Source organism: Strix uralensis, chromosome 8 (assembly GCF_047716275.1).
Source record: "Strix uralensis isolate ZFMK-TIS-50842 chromosome 8, bStrUra1, whole genome shotgun sequence".
NCBI lineage: Eukaryota > Metazoa > Chordata > Aves > Strigiformes > Strigidae > Strix > Strix uralensis.
In genome coordinates this window covers 32,644,248-32,670,262 of record NC_133979.1, presented here as the reverse complement: position 1 = coordinate 32,670,262, position 26,015 = coordinate 32,644,248, and the positions used below count along the sequence as shown (strand labels likewise).

At 47.4% G+C, this 26,015-nt stretch overlaps 1 protein-coding gene across 1 annotated transcript in view; it reads right to left on the bottom strand.

The window, feature by feature from the left end:
• Nucleotides 1–2,412: 2,412 nt before the first annotated feature.
• The window catches only part of LAMC1 (laminin subunit gamma 1), a 69,391-nt gene continuing 45,788 nt past the window's right edge, over nt 2,413–26,015 (bottom strand). The window contains exons 3-28 of the mRNA XM_074877087.1: nt 25,759–25,889; nt 24,175–24,341; nt 22,884–23,072; nt 20,712–20,829; nt 20,513–20,611; nt 20,272–20,408; nt 19,282–19,404; nt 19,005–19,194; nt 18,621–18,733; nt 17,067–17,288; nt 16,783–16,971; nt 15,195–15,440; nt 14,728–14,881; nt 14,161–14,303; nt 13,260–13,438; nt 12,950–13,106; nt 10,443–10,648; nt 9,921–10,000; nt 9,370–9,507; nt 9,038–9,182; nt 8,330–8,479; nt 7,816–7,930; nt 7,250–7,449; nt 6,465–6,623; nt 5,827–5,926; nt 2,413–5,458 (exon numbers count right to left, since the gene is read on the bottom strand). Coding sequence (XP_074733188.1) covers nt 5,202–5,458; nt 5,827–5,926; nt 6,465–6,623; nt 7,250–7,449; nt 7,816–7,930; nt 8,330–8,479; nt 9,038–9,182; nt 9,370–9,507; nt 9,921–10,000; nt 10,443–10,648; nt 12,950–13,106; nt 13,260–13,438; nt 14,161–14,303; nt 14,728–14,881; nt 15,195–15,440; nt 16,783–16,971; nt 17,067–17,288; nt 18,621–18,733; nt 19,005–19,194; nt 19,282–19,404; nt 20,272–20,408; nt 20,513–20,611; nt 20,712–20,829; nt 22,884–23,072; nt 24,175–24,341; nt 25,759–25,889 — 4,107 coding nt within the window. The 3' untranslated portion in view covers nt 2,413–5,201. The remainder of the gene's footprint in view (nt 5,459–5,826; nt 5,927–6,464; nt 6,624–7,249; nt 7,450–7,815; nt 7,931–8,329; nt 8,480–9,037; nt 9,183–9,369; nt 9,508–9,920; nt 10,001–10,442; nt 10,649–12,949; nt 13,107–13,259; nt 13,439–14,160; nt 14,304–14,727; nt 14,882–15,194; nt 15,441–16,782; nt 16,972–17,066; nt 17,289–18,620; nt 18,734–19,004; nt 19,195–19,281; nt 19,405–20,271; nt 20,409–20,512; nt 20,612–20,711; nt 20,830–22,883; nt 23,073–24,174; nt 24,342–25,758; nt 25,890–26,015) is intronic.

Below are 26,015 nucleotides of genomic sequence, written 5' to 3'. Positions count from 1 at the left end.
TGGTGATATTAGCAGTTGATTCTTTAAAAAAAAAAATCAAAACCAACCACAACACACATATATACATATATATGTGTGTGTGCATGTGTCCTCCTTGCTCAGGAACACATGGGCTTCCTTCAGGAGACATCACCTGCTGGCACATTTTGGTTTTATGGCTGGTTTTGGTAGGTCTAGAGGTGCAGGGAGGCAGCTGGGGCAGCCCTTGCCTAGGGGTGGCAAAACTCCTGGTGCCAACCAGGGCCAGCTGGAGCAGAGGAGATGATTTGGGCAGAGGCAGGCAAGGGAGCAGGCAGGGGTCACAGCAGCAGTGAGCAAGCAGGGCAGGGCAGGGGTGGTGGCACATCAAGGAAGTGCCATCGTGTCTGGCCTTGCCTCACCTGTGCCCTGCCCGTCCCAGCGAGGGGTGAGACAGACAGACAGACAGACAGACATTCTGAGATGAGGGAAGGCAGCAGTGTCATCCTGTTCCCCTCTCTGCCCCCATGCCCTGCAGCCGTGGCTGCTGGGCTTCACTGGGGACCTCCACGGGATTTTTTTGCATGGCATTCCTGATGTTTCTCAGATGGGGGCACACTGAAGGTATCAGCCCAGCAGTTAACTAGAAAGATTAACTAAATGTGGTCCAAGATGTCAGAGCTGTAGCTGGGGAGCACAGGACACCGCCGGCTCAGCGTGACAGCTGTATATCCTCTTCTTCTTCCCCAGATCCTCACGGATGTGCTAGAGCTGCCTCCTCCAGGCAGGCGCTCCCAGCACTTGCTAACTCCTGACAATACTCTGTCCTCCCCAGAAGTGGGAGAGAACCTGGCTGAGCAGCCCCATGAGGTCAGGTCCTCTGAACTTCAGCCTCCCCAGAGCAGCCCATGAAGCCCCCAACCTCCATGAATCCCCAAGCAGCTCTCTCACCGTGCTGGGAGAAGCACCCCAATGATTTTACCCTTCTGTCCAAGTCATTCCCATGGCCACCCGCTCACCAAGCCCCCCCCCCAGCCTCTCGCTTCTCCAGGGAGCACAGGAGAGATGATGGAGCTTGAACTTGGACAGTGAGAAAACTCACAGGGAATCAGAGGAGGAAAAAAAAGCCACCAGAGCACGGCTTGGTGACTCCTCAGCAAGGTCCCTCCTTTTCCACCTTCAGGTCAAGCTCAGCCCACGCTGAGCAGAGAACATCTAAGGACGGTGTTTATACCTGGACTTCAAAATGTCAATAAAATTTTGGTGACCTGGAAGCAGTTCTCGCGCTCCCTTGGGTCTGCTCCTCCCTGCAGCGGATAGTAGCACATGGCCCTTAAACTCCTGTTTCAGGCCACATCACAGAGGTGTTTCAGAAACTCAGCATAAATCTAAGGAGCCAATAGCTTCACCTTAGTTTGGATTTTGCCCAGGCTTTGGGGCACGTACTGATGCTGTGTGACCTGAAGATAAACTAAAGGGCACAGACTTGCTTCCTACGCTGAATATTTTAGCCTGAAAATGGTAAGGGGCTCCTCATCAAGCTACAACCCATGCAAGGTAAGCACCGTCCCACCGCCCGATTGTGCTCCCCAGCTGCTACCTACAGTCCCACTGAAACATCAGACAGATTTTAACAGCTGGGATTTGCTCAACAGCAACGCTGGCCAAAAAAAAAAAAAAAGGGACATTTTAGAAAACAAATGCATTAGTGGCAATTATAGTTGGAGAACAAGAAGCTGAAGCTAGACAAACTAAAATTAAAAAAAAATAATGACAAGAACTTACCCATTGAGAAGGATTAGCTCTGATGCAAGTTAATGAGACATGCGTTTTCCTCTGCTGAGAAAAATAAAATCCAGTCTGCAGCTGTAAGATGGGGGTGATTGCAGAACTGCCTGGTCTGTTATTACAGTGATCTGTCCCAACATTAAAAATTTCCTTAATTCAGGAATAAAAATGTATCCCGGGCTCTGGCAGACAGGACCCATGGAACAACAAACTATGGCAGTTCCCAGTAATTTCAGCTTCTTTATTTAGGGCTTTTATTTTGCTTGCCAGGAACCCCATCCTTTTCCGTGTGTTCAGCTGAAAGCAGAAAGGATTTTAACCTTATATTGTAAAGAAACATCCCCCCAAATCCCCAGGGCTTTCCAGGAGGACAGTGCAGCTCCAATAGCATCACCACCACCAACAGAATCATTTTTTAAGGCCTGGAAAACTAGCAGCGTTAAAATTCACTGTAGCCATGCCAGTGGAGCAGCAGACACCGGGAAAAACCATGATCACTATGGCCATCTGCAGCCCACCACGTGAATTTCCAGATTACTTTTTCCCTTTCTCCCACCCCAATCCAGCTCATCTGATTAATTGAGAGGTGACACAGCTGAGACACATCCCAATCAATACCTCACACCCCCCCCCTCAAAAAGCAATACTCAGAAGAATGCCAAGGTATAAGGGGTTACAAATATTCAGACTTTATTATAAATAAGAAATACTGTTTTATACATAAAAACTGCAAGTGTTGCATTTTGTTCAACGCCCCAGACAGCAAGACCACAGATTAAGGCAAAAAGCTGGAGTGAAGGCACATACTGAGGGGGCCACAGTCAGGAATAAGGTGATGAAGGGACTGTCACGCATTGCCCGTGACATCCAGCACTCCACCAGCAGCTGTCACATCATCACATTATGTAAAGAAATAACTGGACTTATACAATGAATAATGGCTGTAATGCAGTAGTGATTAAGAGATCGCTTATAAAGATTTTTTTTTTTATTTAAAAATAAAATTCTGTTAAAAACAGCTTAAGGAAAAGAAAAAAAAAAAAAAAAAAAGAGAAGAAAGCAGGAAACCTTAGGCCTGAGGTCAGCCAGGGCATGCGTGCATCTTCGCATCCGCTCTTCTCACAGCCTTGGCAGAGAGGTGACGCGGTTACAGCCAGCCATCTGACCAGAGCAGCCGGCCAAGACACCCGCCCCAACGTCCCACGCGCGTGGGCCAGCACAGGTAAGCTCTCCTCCAGGTATTAGGTATGTTTGCAGGCAGAGGGAAACCCCAAGCTGGTAAATTGTGAGAATTTCTACAAGAAGGGGTACAAGAGCGATGCGGGGTTTGCCGGGAACACCCCCTGCCCAGCAGCGCCGCTCCCGGGGGTGCGCCAAGCCTGCCGCCTCGCGCAGCGGTACCAAGCTGTCCCCAAATCCAGCTCTCCCACCACCTCCACACTGGGTCCGGTCACCCACCAGCACTACAGCTCCTCACAGCCCCGCTGCAAAGCCACGGCCCCGGCTCTCCTCCCGGCACAACGTCCCCGGGGACGGGGGACACGGAGCGGGGTGCTGCTGTGAGCGCCACGCGTCAGGGCTGGCTTTGGAGGGAGGGGTAGAAAGCGACCACCCAACAGGCAACGTGGCTACTGCTGAGGCCTACACGGGTGCAGAGGATACGGGAGAGGGAAGAAAGCAGGAGCCCAGCTAGGAGAAATACCGAGCTCCAAGGGAATAATACGGAGAGAAGCGCTACACGCTGCACGTGCCCCGATGGCTGTAAGGGAAAGCACATAGAGGAGGCCAGGCTGTGCCACTCTGGAAATATGGCTGAGTATATTTACACACACATACGCACACACGAAGGACTTCCTCACACTATAATCATGATAAAAAAAAACGGAAAAAAAAAAAAATCACATTCACACAAAAAATATAAATTTGAAATAATTAATAGCACCAGTGTGTGTCAGATAATAATTTCTTCCCCGCTACGCAAACGTACAAAGTTGCATAGTGTTTAAGAATAGATATATACTGGATCTCAAGGAAGGGGGGAGGGACGCCAGGCTGGAGGCAAGGAGGAAGCCGCAGAGGATGCTCGCTCTCGTCTCAGAGGAGGGCCGGAGGAGGGGCGGGGGGCTCCCCGCAGCTCCCACCCAGCACCAGTAAGCAGCTGGGAGGCACGACCTGGGCAGGGAGTCGTGGCGGTGTGAAATACAGACCTGCCACCCGAGCCTGGCCTGAAGTCCCTGTGCCACGGTGGCTTTACGGTGACCGGGAGACCGGTAGGCAAAAAGAAAGGAGGGCACCAGTAAGCTCCAGCTCTTTCTGCCAGCTTAAAAACACGCAAGAGGCAAGAGCAATGCCAGGAGATATAAAAATGCCACTGTCCTCCTTCAGGAAAAAGATGGGGAGAAAGACCTTTTCATTTCCACTTGCATGCCCCTTCCTTCCCCATTCAAAGACATTCAGCGTGAAGGCGAGTGCTGCCATCAGAGCTCTCTGGACGGCAGCTCCCCTCTTCAGCAAGATTTTTCCTGCCTGAACCAACTAATCCGTCAATCAGACATTCATAGCCTAAAAAAACCCCAGATCCTCTGGCAATTCAGTAGCAACACCTATGGATGGGAAGGATGGGAACGCAGCTCATGGCTTCCATACTTCCCGGCCTGGACTACCCGGCAGGCAACTGCTTACAGACCGGACCCAAAACTTCTCCACAAACCAGGAGCGGGACTGGCAAGACCTTCCGCTCCACCAGTAAAGACCTACCACTCCACCAGAATCCCATCTTCCCAAAGAGCTCCTCTCAGAGGCTGCATTTTTCTCCGAGTGATGCATCATCACAGAGAGCATTTCAGAAAGAGGCTTCAGCTATTTTGTCAAAGGCTACCAACGCTGTCAGATTGGCCACTAGTTAACGATAAAAAAATAAGTTCACAGGGTTAGAAGTTGGGAAGAGGGATCTGAATGAGTGCAGCTATACTGGCCATTACAGTAATACTTTGGTAGCCATCCCCTTCCTTCATAGGGACAGAGAGCTCCGGGACTGAGGATTTTACAGTTGAGGAGAGAAAAAAGGAGAGAAAGAAGGGTTAGTTTTGCCTTGCTGTACACAGCTCACATGGTTATTTCTGAACCACAGTATAAAGAGTCCAGAGCATCTCTCATCCTTGCGCTAATCAAAGGGAAACTGTGTCTGAGAAAGAGGCAAAGGCGGAGTGCTCAGGAAGACAATTTATATAAAAAAACCCTTTGATGCCCAAAGACGGATATTTAATTTGCTTCTCTTTAAAAAAAAAAAAAAAAATAAAAAAAACTTTCAACTTATCCTGATTTGAAAAGAAAACAGCGGCTGCGAGCAGCGAAGAGCTGGGGATTTGAAGAAGGTAATGTGTGTTAAGGCACTCCATAGCCAAACCACCGCTCCACCGCTCACCAGGGGAATACCCCTCACCCCCAGCGCACCCTTAGGGTTTCTCAATGGACGGGGTGTTGAAACAGCCAGACGGCAAGGTCTTCTTGATGTCCTCCAGGTTGCTAATGTCCTTCAGGATCTCTTCAATGTCCCTGTTGTAGGCCTGTATCGCATCATCTTGCTTCCTGGCTTCTCTCTCAAGGAAAGACACTTTCTGGTCCAGGTCGCTACCTTTCATCTGGTCTTTGGCACTGTTCAGGGTACCCTCAATTTCATTCAGTTTGTTCAAGTCCACTGTCTCCAGTTGCCCTGAAAATCAAGAAACAAATAGCAAAGTCCATTAAAAAACCTTTGACACTCTGATTTTGGGTGCTTACAGAGGCCTGCGTCAGGCCATCTCTGCATTAGAAATGGCGTTTAAACCAGGACCGACCAAATGGGTTACACCTTCAGCGCCTCAAACATGGTCCTCAGATTACAGAAAAGCGGTACTAAACATTGCACAACAAGCTCTGAGGCTACCCCAGGAAAGAAAAAACCAACAAAGTCCTCGTTGAAAACACACAAACCCCATTTCTAGAAGCCAACAGATCCACTTGATTCCTTGCACAGCACCAGCACAGAAGGCGCATCAGGAGAACACTCAAAGGCGTGTGGCACGTTAAGGACAGTCTTACCTAATTGATCCAGCAGCTCATTAATGACAGCGAGCAAGCTGTTCACGGAGTTCTTTGCTTTTCTTGCGTTGTCTTCTGCCTCCTGGGCAGCCTGTGAGGCCTGCAGAGTATAAAACATGAGAGTACAAAAAAGGCTGTAGAGATTATGGAACCATTGCCTCTCCTCTTCACGGGTCTGCCCAAGCTGTCAGTCACACACACCCCTGGCTCCTCTCTCCAGGGTAACACTCCTGCGCTGAGACCTTTCTCACAGTGCTGGCGAAGACCGACAACCATCAAGTCATCAGCTTTCTGATTATTTCAGGATGGGGATCCCTGATAACCAAGCAGGATTTTGCAGGAAAATGCAGATCAGAGTCAACAGGGCTACAGTCAGGTTTCAGTTAAAATAAAAGGGAAGCGTTGCATTAAGAAAACGGGCTCTCAAAATCCAGCAGGGAACCTATGCTAGTGCCACCAGAGGAGCTCCTTTGCTCGTCTCGTGTTTTCAATCCCACTTAAAACTTGGAGAAGATTGAATACTGGCTGGACCCAGCGCTGTCTTTGCAAGAGGACAGTGGGAAAAAAAGCCTGTGTCGCCAGGACAGCAGGGAGAAGGCAGCTTCTTGCCACTGCTGCCACTAGCCAGCACTACTTACCATGCCTGCCATCATCATGTCCTGCTCAGCATCATCCTGCTTCCGCTTCAGCTCTTTTTCTGCATCCTGTAGTTGCTTCATCATGTCATCCACCTCTCTGGCCAGCCCCGTCACATCAGCAAAAGTCTTGTCAGCTTCAGCCTTGGTAGCAGCAGCACTCTACAACCAACGAGGGGAACAGAATGGAAAAAGGTGGTGAAGGTGCAGAACTTCCTTCAGTCCTTTTCATCAAAATGCACCGATTTCCTATCACACCATGTTTTGCATTCCCTAGTGGGGAGTAGAGCAGAAGGCTCACCAGGAAATACTGGAACAGAGGAGTTTACGCAGTTACACATATACAGTTATACGAGGAGCGGCTGAGGGAACTGGGGTTGTTTAGTCTGGAGAAGAGGAGGCTGAGGGGAGACCTCATTGCCCTCTACAACTACCTGAAAGGAGGGTGCAGAGACGTGGGGATGAGTCTCTTGAACCAAGGAACAAGCGATAGGACAACAGGTAATGGCCTCAAGCTGCGCCAGGGAAGGTTTAGACTGGATATTAGGAAGTATTTCTTTCCAGAAGGGGTTGTTGGGTGTTGGAATGGGCTGCCCAGGGCAGGGAGGGGTTGAAGAGTAGGGTCGACATAGTGCTGAGGGATCTGGTGGAGTTGGGAACTGTTAATGTTGGGTTGATGGTTGGACTGGATGATCTTCCAGGGTCTCTTCCAACCTAGACAATTCTGTGATTCTGTGATACACACTAATACCTGAGGGAGGGTGGCTTCAGAACTGCAGAGGACTCACCTTCTGAACAGAACCGGCGATTTTCTCAGCATCATCTGCTCTAGTCTTGGCTTCGCGGGCATCAGCAGCAGCATTGCCAAGCGCCAGCTCCGCCTGGCGTGTCTTATTGTTGGCTTCAGCAATGATCTGGGTAATGGCAGGAATCTTTTTCAGTGCCTCCTCAGCTGCCGTCTTGTTATCATTCACCCGCTTATCAAAATCTAAGAAAGGGCAAAACAGATTCTTAGCACTTGCTCCAGAAGAGCCTTGGGATGCTTCTGTGACCAAGCTACCCAGGCTTTGCCACCTTGTGACATGAGAGGGAAAAAGAGCAAACGGGGGGGGGAGGGGGCTTGCAACTCTCCCTATTACATATCTTCTGACAGTAAATAAGGAACTTAAACAGAAGGAGATTTCTACTCACTGAACACTTTTTTTTTTTTTCTCTTAAAAAAAAAAAAGGCCAAAAGAACCCACTCAATACTCAGGTACTGGCAACAGGATGGCCCATTTAACCAAGATACTCTACTGCCAAGTGACTCGTCACCCAGGAATCGAAGGATTCACTGCAAGTGCTTTCTCTTTACCTTTCAGGTTGCTGAGAATGGTATTAGCCTCCTGCAGCGTGCCATTGCCCTTCCGAGCAGCTTCTTCAGCCAGGGCTTTCGCTGCATCTGCTCGAGCCAAGAGCTGGTCTGCCGTCTAAGGAGACAAAATGCATCAACATATTCTTACCTTTTGAAGGATGACCACCTAGGTACATCAAAAAGCATTGATCAGCCTGAAACACCAATGCCGTACAGAACAGTGTTCATCCCTGAGTGGCAATGCTTCCTCTGAAACCAGGTGAATTTAGGTACTTTTGGCATACTGAATACAAAGACGACACCATATCCCCTGTTCTCCCATATACCCTCAATGCCATTGCTTTTACCAGCTTTTTGCATCTGCTTTCCAGGACCATTCTTCAGTATTCTTGTAAGTAAGTAACAAGCAGTGCCAAGATAAGACTGATTAGGACCAGATCTTTCATATCTGGCCAGTTACTTGTTTCCCTTTGTTTTTTCCAGGGAATAAAAGCCCACACAAAACAGAACTGACCTGCTGCTCTGTCTTGCCTTTCTCCAAGAGGTTCTTTACTTCAAGCTCCTTTCCCTTCATGTCTTCTCTCAAGTCCTCATAATCTTTCAGCTTCCTGGCAATCAGCTGATCTAACTCCTCCGCTTCCTTCTTGATCTTATTTGCTTCATTCTGCAGGTGGAAATCAGGAACAAACACAGATTCCTGAACACTGAAGAATTTCTGAACAGGTGGCAAAACATGGTATAGTTTCTAATGGTCGAACAGGCAGAAGCTATGACAGGTTCCCACCCCTTACAACTACAGTTGTAACTTTGCCTTCAGAGCTCTGAATACCACAAGGGTCAGTGCAACGAAGGACAGATGTTGCAGTTTTGTGTGCAAGAAAGTCTACTGCACTACAGAACAGGGAGCAGTTTTGCAGGCTTCAGAAGGAACTGAAATTTTTGCCCTTCTCTGTTCAAGCCAAGATGTTTGGCAAACAACATTTCACTCGGGTTTTTTTTTGTCCTTCAGAGACTGGGGGAGGTGGGGGTTTACGTATGTAGTTTCTTGCATGCAAGCCTCCTGCATAAAAGCTGAAATGCACAAGTCTGGATTATAACTACATGGACAAAAATTCCACAGACTGTTCTTATGCAGAGAAACATTAGCAACCTAGCACATTGCTATAATGCCTGTCCTCACCAATCTTTAGAAAACACTGCGCAGGACGCTTCCCCCACGTACCTCCAGCCCTGTGGAATCCACGGTAGGCAGACTGGTGAGATTAGCGTAGATCTGCAGGGCTTTGTTTCCAGCTTCCTCTGCCTCTGCAAGCACCTTGTTGGCCTGCTTCTCTAGGTCTCGAGAAATGGTCCTTGCTTGATTATACCTAAAAAACCCCAAGAATCCAGTTACAATTTTTTTGTAGAACTGAACTTACTAAAATAGTAGGGAGGATAAGAGATAGAAAGACAACCCCCATAAAACACAAAGCACGCAATGCTACAGAATGCGTCTTAATTTTAAGCACTGATCTAAAGCCAGAAAATAGAACCAACTGTCTGTTACTGACTCACTTCTGGTTGAGCTCATCAATGTCATTTGCAGTCTGGTTTTCTCCAGCCAGGGTCTTCAGCAGCAGTTGATAGGCTTCTGTGGAAGTATCATTTGCTGCCTTGGCTATGCGAACAATCTCATCAGCTTCTTTTTTGTGTCTGGACAAGATCACAGAAGAAAAAATATGCCATTAGAATTGTCAGCCAATGGTTTCTAGCCTCAATTTCAGATTTTATATCCTCTTCCAGATTTTATTCTCTCTTATTTCTCCTTCCTTCACCCACATTTGCAGATGGAAGATGCTGTTTGAGACCATCTCTGCAACCAAGGCCTCACTCCAGCAGCGCCATGAGATCAGCTGAAAGGCACCGCTACGGCTGTACAGCCCTCATCCACACATCTAGGGTTTGCCCCCAGTGACACACTGGCATGCACCCACATTGCCAGTCTCTTACTCAGCAAAGGGCGTGTGTTTTGTATCAAGTACATTAAATTAAATTTTGCTTCCCCCTTGCGGGGAAGAGCAAGGCCCTCATGTGGCCTGTGAGGATCTTGTCTTGCCACAGCCTACCTTTCAGCCAGCTTACGGGCCTCTTCTGCCAAGAGAGTCATGTTGTTAGGGTCCCCACTTGACTCTGGAGGTGTAATGGACTGGGGGAGAAAAAAAAAAAGAAAGAAAAAATCTTAAAGCTCTTTTTTCATCTTTTATTCATCTTTGCTTTAGATATTTATTGTCATGATTTAAATGCTTAGAGATGTGTCTAACCTACTTCTGACTTCTCTGTATTTTTTTATTTAAGCCCATGCAGTTTCCACCACTGGTCATGCCTTAAAAACAAAGGGGTGGGTATTTATTCTAATATTTAATTAGGGGTTCTTACATTGGTCTCTTTGAGCAGGGGCTAAGATATACAATTTATGACAGACACTGGTGATCTATCTTTATTTCCCATGATCTTGGGTAGAGGAGAAGATACTTCCATAGCAACTTTGCTATATGAGAGAGAGAACAAGCAGAGAAACACCCCAGAGGGCAGAGAAAGAAAAGGCCTTCTCCTCTCCTAACCATGTGGGACCTTGGCAGCACACTCACCACGTTGGCAGCTGCCATCTTTGCCTTCTCAAGCATATCAGAAGCTAAGCTGATCAGATCCTCTGTGTCCTCCACCCGCACCCGGGCTTGCTCTGCCAGGTTCTCTGTCTCCCGCACCGTGCCCTGGATGTTCCTCAGTCTGTTGAGCTGACTTGCTAGTGTGCTGTTGATGTCTTTGAGACGATCCATCAGGCCCTGATCTACGTCTGAAATACATGATACGAGAGAGAGAGGAAACAAAATTAATTACAGCAGGAAGAGAAGCCGAAGCAGCAGCTTACCACTGCAGGCAACATGTTGGTAGGTTAATCCCTTATTGAAAGGGGACCAGCAAAGCTGCTTCCTAAGTCAGTCAGCTTGAGATCAAAGTCATCATCAGAATGTGCACCACATATGAGAAATGAAAAGTCATTAACAACTAATAAGACAATCCTGCTGGGTGTTGGAACAGACTCTGATGGGGGATTTTGTGTTCAGAATCATGTTTCATCTGTATCATTGACTTAAAAAAGACAATAAAGTTGCTCCTCGGGAGGAGCTTTGTGAATTCACTTCAACTTAACTCCTAGAAGGTAAACTGGAGATGAAGGAATAGTGGGGCTGGCCATTATTCCCCGCTTTGGGCAATGGTGGCTACTCCTGAGCCAGACACAGTCTCCATGTGCAGAATAGCAAACCCACCCCAAACTGCCCCCCAAAGCGAAGGGATGACAAAAGCTGGCAGGATAGAGCCTTGGTTTTCCAATCTGCAGGACTTCTGAGCCCCCCAGACTTCCCCAAATCTTTGGACCACCAGGTAACTCCCACCACAGCATCTTAATAATTGAGCCATAAAAGCACAGCTATGTGCCTCATGACCAGGGGTAATTACTTTTGAAAAGCTGAGAGTACAAGCAGAAGTCTACAGGCCTCCAAAATCAAGATTCTTCCCAAATATATTGCCTTGACTTTGCAGCACATTTTAAGTATTGAACATGAACATTTGATACATTTCAAAAACATATCACAAACTATTTAACAAGTAGAAAAACACAAATAAGTGCTACAGGTTTGCAAAGATTTTTGCAAGGGTAGTTTTTGTTGCATTTAACTTGCCTCTTAGTTAGGGAACATCAATGAAGCTGGTGAAGGGTTTAGAACACAAATCCTATGAGGAGCAGCTGAGGGAACTGGAGTTGTTTAGCCTGGAGAAAAGGAGGCTGAGGGGAGACCTTACTTCTCTCTACAACTACCTGAAAGGAGGTTGTAACGAGGTGGATGTCAGTCTCTTCTCCCAACAAGCAATAGGACAAGAGGAAATGGCCTCAAGTTGCACCAGGGGAGGTTTAGACCAGATATTAGGAAAGATTTCTTCACCCAAAGGGTTGTCAAGCACTGGAAGAGGCTGTCCAGGGAAGTGGTGGAGTCACCATCCCTGGAGGTATGTAGAGGACGTGTAGACAGTTTAGTGGTGGGCTTGGCAGTGCTAGGTTAACGGTTCAACTTGGTGATCTCAAAGATCTTTTCCAACTTAAAATGACTTTATGATGCTAAGAGGTGGAAAGAAAGATGAAAAATACCACAAAACCCAATCCATTCCCTCACCTTTCTCCAATCCCCACTCTCCTACCCCGCTACGTGGGACTATTATCTAGGCATGGATGCCAAGCAGGCAGTGTAAAGCTACCTCAGCTAAAACTGGGAAGAGCCTCAGTGATCATTCCCACTGGCAGGAATCTTCCCAAGCAAACGCAAGCGTTAGATGCACATCAGCTTTTTCCCAGTTTCACGCAAAGGGAAGAGATTTTTCCAAAAAGTGGTTTGAAATCACTGAACCAATTCCCAGGGGAACATCTTTCACTGCAAAGTCAACTGTCTCCTTCAAGCTGCTCTTCTCCAAAACACACATCAGCTTATACATTAAAAAGACCCTAAGGACAAATCACTGCCACATTGCTGGATGTCCTGCTCACAGACATCCTGTGGTAGAGGTAACACTACAAGAATCAATTTGAAGCAGAGTTTAACAGGAAAATCGCTACAGGCCACCACAACAGCAATTTTCAGAACGTTATACACTTTATGGTGGCATAATTAAGCTTGCCAGCAGGATTTTGAAGCCTTCATTCTGATGACATCCCAACAAGAACCGCTTTATCCCAAGACATCTTGAGCAAATTTATAAGCATAGTAAGTATATTGGAAAGTCTCCTGCTCCTTTAACAAGTTAAAAACCTCCTTTGCATGTGGAGAAGAGGGTAACACATAAACCACTTGCATCTGTACAGAGCTACAGGCAGATCTTTACTTTGCATGTACAACAGAGACCACTGGGAGAACAGCAGGGATAAAAGCACAGCCACCGTTGTTTTGATAACAACATACACTGTCTCGGCGCCATCTGAAATAGCTGTCTGTCCTGATGCACAGCATAGGCTTGAAATAAAACACGCTGTATCCAAAGGGAACCGGAACATCAGGCAAAGAGCTCATTTCACATTGGTCCATGTCTGATCGGGTCAACTCACCTTTGCTGTTTTGTGCTTCCCGGAGCAATTCCGTAACATCTCTTTCTGCCTGCTTCAACCTCTCTTCAAAGGCTTGATCAGTTACAGTTTCTTCTCCTGTACCCAGATTTGCTATAAGATTTTCCAGCTCCTGCAGCCTCTCTCGTTGCTCTGCCACCTACACAAGAGGGACAGAGCACAGCTACAACACAGAGCAAAGAAGCTCTCTGCTTTCAGCAAGCATCAGCCAGCCAGGGGCATAAAAGCCACAGCACAAACAGGCACGTGCCACTGTCTCCAGCGGTACCAAGAGTGGTGTCTGTGGCCTTACCTTATCTTTCACTAATCTGTAACAGGCCGGACACTCTTGGCAGCCTGGCCACGAGCGGTTGTAGAAATAGTTCTCTTCACACTGGTCGCAGCGGCTCCCCACGAAGCCTTCCTTGCACTCGCAGCGACCATCCTCCCGGCACTGCAGGGAGCGCGAACCCTCAGGATCACAGTCGCAGGCTGGAGGAGAAGCAGAAATACCCTCAAACCCACAGGGCAAGAGCATACCCTCAATACTCTGAAACATCTGCAAGAGCAACGGGGCACAAACTCACAGCTGGAGCCCCGCTCCACATCAGGGCACTTCTAGGCATAGCAGGGCACTCCGGCCGCAACAGTCATTGCGTGTGTTCACAGTGTTGTTATTGCCTCTCCCACAAAGCAGTGTATTCTTCTATTGTAATTTTCTATTATAATTTTCTACCCCATTTCACTGTAACCAACAGCACTTAATTTTTCTGCTCTTTAAAGGCCGCAATATCAAAAGAGGAAAAGTTTGGATCATCATCTTTCAATCGTGTTTACAAGATCTGTTGCTTCTCAAGACAGAATTTGTATATTCAGGCTATTTGCAGAGTAGCTGTGCAAAGATTTAAGATTACGAAACAGGTCTGTTGCAGGATAAGATTCAGAGAATGTATTTACACTGAAGAGAAGTGGGTATCTAATAAGTTGGAGTTCTTCCTCCCCCCAATTAAAAAAAAATAATCAAAGTTAAAGGGGATAAGTTATTGTACAGAAATCAAATTTCACCATGCGGGGTGTGGACATAAAAGCGCCAACTTCTGCTGCGACAAAGAACGAGGTGAGAAAGTACCTTCCCAGAGACAGGAGGAAAGCAAAGGCAAGGCTGGCTGTGCAACATCCTTCCCATCTGCCTTGCTCCAGCCTCTCAGACTTACGTTTACAGCCTTCGGAGCCGAAGCCGAAGTGGTTGACCTCGCATCTGTCACACTGCTGGCCGGCGACACCGGGCTGGCACTCGCACTGCCCGGTGCGGATGTCACACTGGCCGTCGGTGGAGCCCAGCGCGTTGCAGCTGCACCTGGGGGAGGAAGCCACACGTCAGGTGGTGACACAGAGGGGGGGCCCTAACGAGCACAGTTCAATGCCTCCGTTTGCCAAAAGTCACTTTTCTCTCTGTGCAGATGCAGGAGGCGAGACACTGAGCCTTTGAACCACACAAGGTCACTTGGTGTTTATACTAAAAAAAGGAACCCAAGAGCCCCTGCTACCAACAGTCACAGAGTCATGTGGCACTTTTCTATTTAAAACCCCGATTCAGAGCTATTTATAAGTCAGGCTTTTTGTACAGCCTTCATAGCTGCTCCCTGACTGCTGCTCTTCCCCACCCATAGCAGGACTGAGGCACACCAGTTACCTGTGACAAACATCACATTCCCGCACAAGGTAAGCACAGACACCCCCCCAGAACTAGGCTCTTTGCCCTGAGCCAAGGCAAACGTCACCTCTCACAGCCACGTCCGCTCTGGAGGTTGAAGAAGCCAGGCTCACAGGAACTGCAGTCCCTCCCAGTGACGTGAGACAGGCACTCACACTGCCCCGTCACTTGGTTGCAACTTGTTTGCTGATTCACGGTGCCGTAGGGATTGCAGTGACAAGCTGCAAAAATAAAAGGGATGGAGCAACATGCAGAAAGTTAGAAGTCCCTTGTGGTGCTGGTACTCTGCTAGCCAGTCCCTAAACAGGCCTGGATCCAAAACATGCAGCAGCCCAGCCCCTGCATCGCACAATGCTTTTGCCTCGATGGCAGCAAGCGCCCACAAATACAAGCATTTTAGCAAGCTAGAACCACCAAATCAGGATTAAGGATGGGCACGAACAACAGCCTGATGTTGTGTCCTAACAACACATCAGGGAACAGCAGCTCCTGGGGACAAAACCATTTTTAAATGCAAGAGGAACCGTCTCTCACCTCTGCACTTGTCAGCAGGATCGGGGGCCAGGGGGTTCCCGAAGAAGCCGTCTTTGCAGCGGTCGCAGTAGAAGCCGGCGGTGTTGTAGATGCACTTGAGGCACTCGCCCGTCTGGCGGTCGCAGTTGCCCACGGCGTTGGGATCGATGTTGTCGTTGCACTGGCAGAGGCGGCAAGGCCTCACAGCACCGTTTTCACCCAGAGGGTCTCCGAAATAGGCATCGTCACACAGCTCGCACCTCTTGCCTGGGACGCGACAGAAACACACGTGCTACAGCAGAAAGCCCTTGGCTCAGATCTCACCTGGACCTTCTTTGCAGCCCCTTCTGAAAAGTAAACTCTCCACCTTCCTTCCCTTTCATCCCTCTGTTGAGACCAGAAAGGGGCACAAAACCACACACAAATCCCTCCACATCTCTACATTTAAGCTGCTTTTTCACTGGAACTGCATTATTAATTATTTCCGCTCCTTTTTTCCCTCCTATCCCTTTAAGCCAAACCTATTTGTTGCAATTTGTTGTCCAAGCGGGTAGAGCTCCGTAGGGCATCACTGCTCCAGGAAGCCCCACTGCCAACAAGATCTGTTAACCCTCCACAGGCAGCCACTGAAGCATCCAACTCAGCAGCTCCCTACACTTATGCAGATTTGACTGTAAGCTCTGTTTCTTGGGCAGTTCTTGCCCACACAAACCCTCTTTTCCCTCACATCCCAAAAAGGCAAGCGGGAGACAGGAGGAGCTCTCTTTATCACACAGTAAATATGAGCTTGTACTGACACCTGAGCTGCAGGAAACCCAGACCCCTTGACTTCGCTTTGGTTCACAAAGCGATGGCACCCACGGGAACCCCCAGGAGCTGTCTCTGTGCTTGGTACGGGGCTTTTCTAAGCATTTCAAGCATTTACAGGTCTTCTGTACTTTGGACTCTGCCATGCCAAGCATAAAATCAGCAGAGAAGCACGGAGGCTGCCAACCATCTTAAGGCTTCCTTGCTGTTGCAGGCAGAACAAAAGGCTCTGCTTAACGACGCAGGTACAGGCTTGCACTTCATGGTTTATCACTACGAAAAGATGATCTGTACCCGTTCACATATTCCTCTTTAAAACTTCTGACCATAAATTTGGTCTTGTATTTTTTGGGCATCGTCTGTGAGTCACTGCAGCCTTCCTGCTTTTCCTAGGAAGGGCACTGGCTCTCCCCAGAAAGCATCCCGCAGTGCCTCTCCGGCTGGCAAAACTGCATCTTCTAATTTTATTTCAGTCTGACCCGCCTTCCTGGCTCTTTTAAATCTATCCTATTTCTGCCCAGCACCATGCAATTAACAGAGCTCTATTAGAAGCTTGCACAGCTCACCTACATAGCATACAGATTAACCCTTTGCTTCCCTTTTGTTCTTGAGAGACAGGCACAAAGAACAAGGGTAGCCCCGAGCCTCACACAGGACAGAAAATAGGGCTAAGAAAGGGAGAAGGACTTGAACCAGAAGACACAGCAGCTTTCAGTGCTGCTCACTGCAAGTCAGAGCCCCCAGACTGGCAGGAGACACATGTGGGGTGTAGGAAAAAAAAGACTTTCATGTAGAAACACACCTGTAGTGCCAGCCTGGCAGCTGGTGCACACAACCTCCTTCGTGCGGGGCACGATGGCACAGCTCGAGCTGCCTGGGCATGGGCAGGGCTGGCAGTCTGAGGCTGTGCCCGCTGTCGCATCTCCGTAATACCCATCACTGCACTTCTCACAGTGAGACCCCGCCGTGTTATCCCTGCAATTGCACACACCTGGAATAGAAGGGGACATGGTTTTTGCTTCATCGTCCAACCCAGAAAGACCCACCACCCTCTCGCTGCTCCCTGCTTTTATCAGCTCCTCTTACCCGTCTCGGGCTCGCACGTGTCACTGTGCCCGTTGCAGGCGCAAGGCACGCAGGGGCTGTAGGGCCCGAGGCTCGGTGTCTCTCGCCGGTACCCGGAGGAACATCGCTCACAAAACTGCCCCTCGTATCCCGCCGGACAGGAGCAGCTCTCCACCCAGGCCGCGGGCACACCGGGTCCAGGACGAGCACTTGTGATGGTAACATCATCCAGGTGGCCGGCGCCTGGAAAGCACCGAGAGGGGAAATGCTTTGTAACCACAAAGGCTCTGATTGCCACTTCACCAAACACACATCGGAATGCTACCAGAGACAAGCAGGTGGATACTCGCTGCTAAGATGAATCAGGCAGCAAAATCCTCCAGGAAGGTTTAGAAAGATGAGAAAAGATGCAGTATAGCTCACAAAGGACGTGCACAGGGCAGGAAAGTCGAGAGTAACAATACAGAGGAGGATGCTGAGAACAGCACATGAGCAACTACAGTCAAAATAAGTTACATTCTATATGCATATGGTTTCCATTTCCAAATCAAATACCAGAACCAATTCCTGTCTTTCTAAGGAGGACAGACCATCTCTCCGGCAATTTTAATACACTGTCTCTAACACAGAGTCTGCAAACTGTGCCTCGGGGCAAACGCTTCAGCTATTTCTCTCAAGCCATTCCTTCATCTGGCATTTGAGAACTCACCCCCCCTCCCCTCTCCTCCCTGCCCCTTCCCTGGAGCAGAACAGAGCCCAGACACAACATGGCTGGATTATGACTTACAGCAGTGTGTTTGTACCACCACAGCAGCTCCAGAGCACCCAGCAGAGCTCCAGCTCCTGCATATTAGCAGCAGCTACAGCACTCAGGGGATGGCTTGCTCCACACCCTTCCCTCCATTTTGCAACCCCATATTCCTCTTTATGAGCCACTTCTACTGAAGACACTTGCAGCTTTCCCACCTACCCCAAATGCAAATTCATCCTTTGATCTTTCTGCAAAAATTCTTCACACAACAATACCCAAGGACCCAGGTATTTTTGCTTCCAATTCGTTCCTGGTTTTTATAAACCCTCATTACAAGGAACCTGAGTGAGAGTTCAGCACAGGCAGTGCTTTTGAGACTTTGTCAATTCCATTTGTCATGTCAAAGCAAGACCAGAAAATGGGTACGGAACCATTCCCAGCGTAGCAGAAACTGAGGCCAAATGTTGTAAACTCTCTACATGTTTCCCACTGTGTCCCTTAGGACTCTGCTATGTATTTCTACTGATTTGGAAGACACTGGCTATGCAACACAGCAAACCCTCCATGTTTAGAAGCAAAGAATCAGCAGGTGATCAGCAGCTCAGCTGCCAGACTCTCAAAGGCAGCATCTTTCTTCCCCATGTCCTCTTCAGGAAGCCTGGGAGAAGCTGTTACACATGAAGGCCAGGTGAAAATCAACTGGTACAGGCTTTGCTTAATAAGATGCCATGGCGATTTATGACTGGGCCCTAAAATAAAGCAAGCCAAGCACTAGATGAATGAGTCTGCCCCTCTCTTTCACAACATTCTGCTCCGTGACTTACTTCTCTCACTGTATGTCCCACGGATCTTGATGGAAGTCAAGTTGTGGAGAAGCTTCTGGAAGTCAAATGCCGTAAGAGCAGGCCTCCATGGGTAATCCGTAGCCTCGTGGAGCCTAGGGAGAAGAGCCATGCATCATCAGCAAAGCGTTCAGATGCTAACAGCTGTGTCCTTTTAAAGCACCCTTTCCAACGGCGGTATGCTATTGCAACATAATTCACATACACTTACGCAACACTGCTAGACAGCGAGCTTCAAATTAACCTGATAAGACCGCTCTCTTCTGAGCTAAAATTAATGCTGTTTGTTTTCTCAAGAGCTCAGAGGCCAGGGGCACCACACGCTAGGTCCCAGCTGCTCCCACTGTGCCTGGAGAGTCCTCTCACCTGAAGGTGTAGATCAGCGCGTTCTCGCTGGGGTAAGGGTTGCCCTGGGCAATGAGCGGCACCGACACTCGCAGCCCAGCCCCTTCCAGCACCAGGTCCTCTGCGGAGAGGCGTGTGTCCCGTCTGTCCACACGGAAGGAGAAGGTCAGATTTTGCCCATAACTCAAAACCTGGTTGCCCAAGAACTTGCCTGAAAGGGGAAGAAATCCCTACGGTTAGGTGACAGAACAGAAAGGGCACAAGCAGCACAGAAAGCCTCGCGTCTTGAATGACCTACGTGGTGCAACAAAATACATGGGGAAGTAGCTGTCCGAGATAACAGAGATATCCTGGGTCTCCGCACTCCACTGGAGTAAGACTTCTGAGCCATCGCGCTGCTCAGCACGCCACTCATCCTCTCCTGAAAAATCAAACATGCAACAATTAATACCCTTTGAAGACACAGCTCTACACACACTTCTCGTGTCATGCTGCACACTGCTCACACATAACTCATCTATAGTCTGTACACTGGCACTTCAGAAAGTAGCATGCAGATAGCAAACATCATCCTTCCAGTTTAAGCCCCTAACTCGAGTGCTGACTTGAACCCTCTGAACCTTGAACGCTGTGACAAATACTGCTTCGAAATCATCTTTTATGAAGTGCCTAAGCAGGGATGGGAAAACCTGAAGTCCCCTACAACTTGATGAGAATGTCAGCCTTTGTATGAACTGTTCTCCAGTGGAATTTTAATTAAAAATATGTTCTTTTCAGACTATGCAGCATGAAAACGTGCATACATAGGAAACTGACTGTATGGAGAAGAAAAAAAAAAAAAAGATTTTTCCTGAGCTTACAGACCCATCAGAAACACAACTGTGTTTTACTCAAGAGACAGGTAAACCCTAGATCTAAAGCAATTATAATCCTCAGAATCAGAAACTCCTGATTTGGTTCTAAAACTGAGAAAATGCTCCCTTGCACCTCTCTCAAGCTGTAAAAGGTTTATATTTGCAATTCCCGCTTGCACCTGCACGGTGTACATTAGTGCTGGGTGCCTAAGGCCAGAGCTGTGAATTCATTCCTCCCTAGCTGAACAATCAAGCTGAAGACACAGAAGCTCCCAGTAACTTCAGAAGTAACTCAGCACTTCCAAAAAGAGGGATCCTGGACCTGCCTGCCCAAGGTTTGCAGTCTCGCGCAGAGAGGAAGGCACAGGTTTTTTAATCACTTCTGAATTGAGTCTATGGCCTAATCTGAGATACAAAGGAAGGCTCAATTTTACCAAACTGGAAGCTGGAGGTGATGCTGTAGATACTGTAGCCGATAGCATTGGTGCAGACTGAAGAGTGTCCAAAACAGAAGCAGGGGGTACAGCCCCTCGGATTGGAGGAATCCAGATGGAAAAATCCAGGTTTGCATCTGAAGATGTGAAAGAAAGAGAATTCATTTCCCTGATGCTTACCCCAGGCCATCGCTTGAATGTTTCTCATTCTTGAAACAAAGCCACAGGAAGAAAAACTCACCTCTCACAGTGGAAGCCTTCAACATTGTCCTTGCACGTACACCGTCCTGTTTCAACGTTGCATTCCCCTGTGCTGCCAGCCAGATTGCAAGAGCAGGGCCTGAAACAGTCAGGAGAGAGGATAACTCATTAAGAGCCACACAGAGAAGGCTTTACAAAGACATCTAAGTTTTTCTTCTAGAGAGCAGCAGCCCTCTTACCTGCACCCAGCTTCAGAGAGGGAGTGGAAACCTGGCTGGCACCGGTCACACTTGTCACCCATCACGCCGGGCTTGCAGCTGCACTGGCCGTAGCTATCACACTGCGTGCTGAGGGAGCCTGCAGGGAGAGCATGACAGGCACCTCAGCAGAACCATCTCCCTCTACTAGCCTGCAGCTTTTGAAACTTTACAAAACAGGCAAGAAATATGGGAAAAGAAAGTGGGAAGCATAGCTTCAAGCTGACAAGTGCCAGCTAACCTAAAGACTGCCTCTAGTTCACAGGGATTTTTTTCCCCTAGCAGCTCTAGAGATGAATCGTTATCTAGTCTTCCAAACTATATTCAGCTTTTAAGCACTCCTACCACCTAACCTTTTTATATATAAATGTAAGTTTAACTTCAAATTGCATTCTCATCCTTATTCCTGTTTTGTCCTCAATGTTGCCTTTGCATGCCTCTAATTCCATGCCTGTTTTACCCTGTAATGCACCATTTCCGAGATTGTATTCCCTAAATCCCTTGTGTTCTCCCTAATCACCATCTCCCCTTTGCCAGGGGATATCCTGACCTCTTCCCTTCAAGTTCCAATTTCCTCCCTGGATTCCCAAGTTGGTTTTAAAGACTAAACTGCCTCCTCAGAGTGAGGCTGTATGTACCACTATTAACCCTAACAAACTCTTCAGCAAAACTCTCCTTTTTGGCAGGACATCCTCCTCAGTGCTGCTCTGTTCAAGCAGACTTGCACAAAAAGCAGCAGGAGGTTTCTTTAATCCATGGTGGACAAAATACCAAGCATAAGTGTAGCTAGCAGCCTAGGAGTTGTCAGCACTGTAAGAGTTAACTACCAGGAGAAAAGTATTTTAATATACAGAAATAGCTGCTGCTTTTCCACTTCAATCCACACCAGAAGATTATAGCAAAGTGAAGAGTCGTAAGATGATTAGGCTGGACAGGATAGAAGAACTCACAAAACCTTTACCATATACAGCCAAAGTTCAAATCCCCTTTCCTAAATAATCGTGAGACTGCAAAAGACAGTACTCGGACAAAAAGTAGCAATCTAAACCTATCCGGTGGCTTCAAATACGCCCTGGGTGCCAGTGTGCCAGAGGATACAAGCTGATGGTTAAGTTATAAAGCCCTCTGAAATTTGTCCTTAAAGACCTGAGAAGTCACCTCCCTGCTTCTTCTTGACCGTCTCAGCTGACACCAGCCCTCACCACTCTTAAAATAAGGTCTGACATGAGGACCTGAGAGAGCAGATGGAGGAAGAAAGAGGCCTTTCTTGGTCAAAAGTTTCACAACTGTACAAGTCTCCAACTAAATTAGATAGGAGATGTACCCTGGCAGACCTCTCGCTGGCTGCTCTTAGGGCATGCTGCAAGCAATTACTTATTACAGCTACTCTATTTTGGAACCTCACATCATATCTTACTATCTGTTACCCTTTTGTCTCCTTCCCCCTTATTTGCTGTGGGCTGGTAGTTATGGGATCGCTTCATAACAGGTCAAGTGGCTCCCTTGATAACAAAAGATTTGTTTTCCTGCCAGAAATTTTTTCCATTTAGTGATTTGTTTTGGGTGGTTTTTTGGTGGGTTTTTTTTTGGTTGGTTTTGTTTTTTTTTTTTTTTTAAAAGGAGTTTAACTACGTATTTTGAGTTTGTTTCTCACCCCCACCCCTTTTTGTGTTTAAGGTTTCACTGGTTTATATTTATAGTGCTTGGATACTCAGTAGGAGAAACTGATGCAGCTAAAGTTCACTACAATTCTTCACTACCAACAACTTCCAGAAATATCCGCTCACATCATGTTGTTTATTAAGAATTTAAATGAGCTCTTTAATACTGGGAGCGTCCAGGGTAACACATACACAGTGGAGAGATGGAAGGGAAAAAAAAAATTCTATTTCAGAACACATTTGAAGGAGTAAATGCTGCAGAGGTGAACCATCTGCCCTTGCCACCCCAACTCCAATTAGATCCAGGGATAATTTAAACCAAAATACAACCCAATAAACACTTCCTACATAGGGAAGAAAAAGAAAGAAAAGAATAACAAACGAAAATCCCTCTTTTTAACCCTGTAGTTTGCTATTAGCTGCATAACAGAGAGAAGAATTAGTTTTTGTGCATGGAAGCTTGCAAACAGAAGTGTCTGCTGCCACTACTTACCAACTGGGTTGCAGCTGCAGGGCAGACATCCCTCCTCGCTCCCCAGGCGATAGAAGCTGTCCCTGCACCTTTCGCAGTGGGCACCGTCGGTGTTATCCGAGCAGCCCGTGCAGTGGCCCCCGTGGCCCGTCGAGCGGTACAGCTCAGGGTCAAAGTAGCACTCCTGCGACCTCCCATTGCAGTCGCAAGCTGCCAAGACAAGGGTACCATCAGTGAACAGTCACGAAACCCACTATGCAAAGCTCGATACTAACTTGTAGGGGAGCTGGAGTGGGAGCCTTTAACCATCCCGAGACCCACGCACAGACACCTTAAGGCATTTGTGCATCAGTGAGAAGAAAAAGGGCCAAGCATGTTTTTGTCGTGGTTGAACACAGGGAGGGGGAGGCAAGGCTGTAACGATGAAATGGGCTCCTCGAGACCACTCTCATCTACCTCCAGAAGAAAACCAGCATTTTCTAACCTATTCCCTTCCACTTCGGGCTGCCATTTGCAGCTGAAATGCCGCCCTTCCACACAGCAACACCCATCTCAGTCATGGAACCATGCATGATAAGCTAACAGTGAGGCAGACTCCATGCTGCAAGAAGAGTTTCTCCCCTGGATTACAAAACCCCTCTGTCTAGGGCACAGGAGACCTGGGTTTCACTGGCCTGTCAAGGGAAGCCACAGGTCTTGACCAGACAGCTGGGACTGATCAACACACACAGAGGTCAGACAGGAAGAAAGCTTTTCTGTCTGAAAAAGCTTCCCCATAAAGTAAACTACCAGGAGCTGTAGTCTGCGACACAAAACCAAGCAAAATAAATTGGCATTCAGTCACAGAGATCCACATTTGCAGTTCAGAACTGTTGCAACAGCCTCAAAATTAGATAAAATAGTCAACAAGTAACTGTAAAAACCCGTAACTCAAATACAAGAGGAAGTTGCAGATGCTAAATGAGGAGCTTTTTAAAGGACAATTATATTCCAGCAGACTAAATACATATTTTTTCTCTATATGTCCCATACAGTATAATCCTGTACATTTTTACAGCACACCTCTTTCCTAAAGGTCACTCCCATCCTTCTCCAGGAAGGAGATGCCCCTTTCTAGGGACCTACCAGAAAGCTCCTACAGGATAGGAATGACCAGCAGTCCCACAAAACTTCTGCAGGAAAACATCACAACTGTGCTTAACACTGGCTAAGTGCAACAACTTAAAACCATGCAGGGCCAGCTTCTGGATGCCAACAGGGGCAGAGAACCCAACCTGTGAGAGATTTTCCCCCCAAGCATGGCCGCACATACGTAAGCATTCATTGGCGCTCTCTGCTGTCGCTCTCCTCCACGGACGGTCATTGAAGAAAGGGAGACACTTTTCACAGTCGACCCCGAAGGTGTTGTGTTTGCAGTTGCAGACCAGCTTCCCAAACTCATTCTTCACACACTCGCTTGCATGCCCGTTACATTTGCATCTGGTTAACGAGAGACAAGGTATTTAAACTCCAGGGATCCAGGTCACTTTCAGAGCAATGCTGAAAACAAAGTCCAGATCTGAAAATCTGAGACAAGACAAATTTGAAGGTAGATGGTCACAACAAAGTTGAGAACACAGCTGCAACTGCTCAGCCTGGAGAAGAGGAGGCTCCAGGGAGACCTTATTGAGGTCTTTCAATACTGAAGGGGGTTTACAGAAGATGGAGGGAGACTTTTTACCAGGGCCTGTAGTGACAGGACATGGGGCAATGATTTTAAACTGAAAGAGGGTAGGTTTAGATTGCACTTGAGGAAGGAATGTTTTACAATTAGACTGGTGAGGCACTGGCACAGGTTGCCCAGAGAAGTCATGGATACCCCACCATTGGAAGTGTTCCAGTCCAGGCTGGATGGGGCTTTAAGCAACCTGGTCTAGTGGAAGGTGTCCCTGCCCACAGCGAGGCTGGGGGGTGGACTGGATGATCTTCAAAGGTCCCTTCCAACCCAAACCATTCTGTGAAACAAACAGGCGTAGCACGCTCGAGGTAGGCATTTAGAAACACGAGAATGTTAACCTACTCCTTCGCAGTCTGACATTACAACAGAATAAGCTAAGTAGGAGAAGCAAAGATTTTGCTGGCTTTAGGTTAGTATATTCTTCACAGCTTCTCTCTCATGAGAGTCCAGGAAAAGGCATGCATGCTGGCCATGTGCTTGTATCAGTAAGAAATTAAATAGCACAAAAGTGACTAATACAGGAGCCCAGGGACCTCCACAGCCTGGTGGTGCAGCCAGTGCAAATCCCCATGCTGTCAAATCCCCACCTCAAGACTGCTCTCTGCAAACAGTCCAAAACACTGGGCTCAGCTCCGTTTATCAAAACATTTTATTGTCAACAACTTAAGATTCAAGCATTTCGCCATACACTCTGGCAAAAGGAACAGACAACCAGTCTTGTACGATGCTTCAGATTTTCATAGGAGATACCTCCCAAAAATATATGTGAAGCAGAGACGTTATTTTCTACTTACTGTTATTCTAGGCAGAGAACAATTAGTAACACGTTAAAAAACATACAAAGCACAGGGTAGGAAAAAGTTGGGTTTTTTCTTTCATTTTACATTTTTGTCACCCTTTTCACTCTCCACCCTCCACCCTCCCAAATCACTTAACATTTGATCTAATCAAGGAAGAAAAAAATATTCAACCTCTGTCTGCCCTGAAATTATAGCTACAAGAGGTTATACACAGTATTTGCAAGCTTCCTAAGTTTCATTTTAGTGCATTTTTGGTTTAGGACAGTCAATAAAGACCGGAGCTTAATGGTACCATGTGAGTATAATCAAAACCTTTAAAGCACTCTAGTAATCCTGACCAAAAGCTTTAAATAAGTACAGAGGTTTATTGTCTACTTACCTACCACCCACAGCAAAATCAGAAATTGCATAGTAATAAGACTTGAGAACTTTTGGGTCATTGAAAACTTCATCTCCAAATGTGTTCAGACGGTTGAGGGTCACTCTAATATCTGTAGCAGTCACCCATTCCTACAGCAGACAGAAATCCCATCAGATTAAACATCAAACATCCCCCTCAAGCGTGTACCAGTGCTGTGTCATTAGCAGTTGTATTCACAAAGTCATTCAGCAATCAGCAAGTTCCTTCCTTATCAC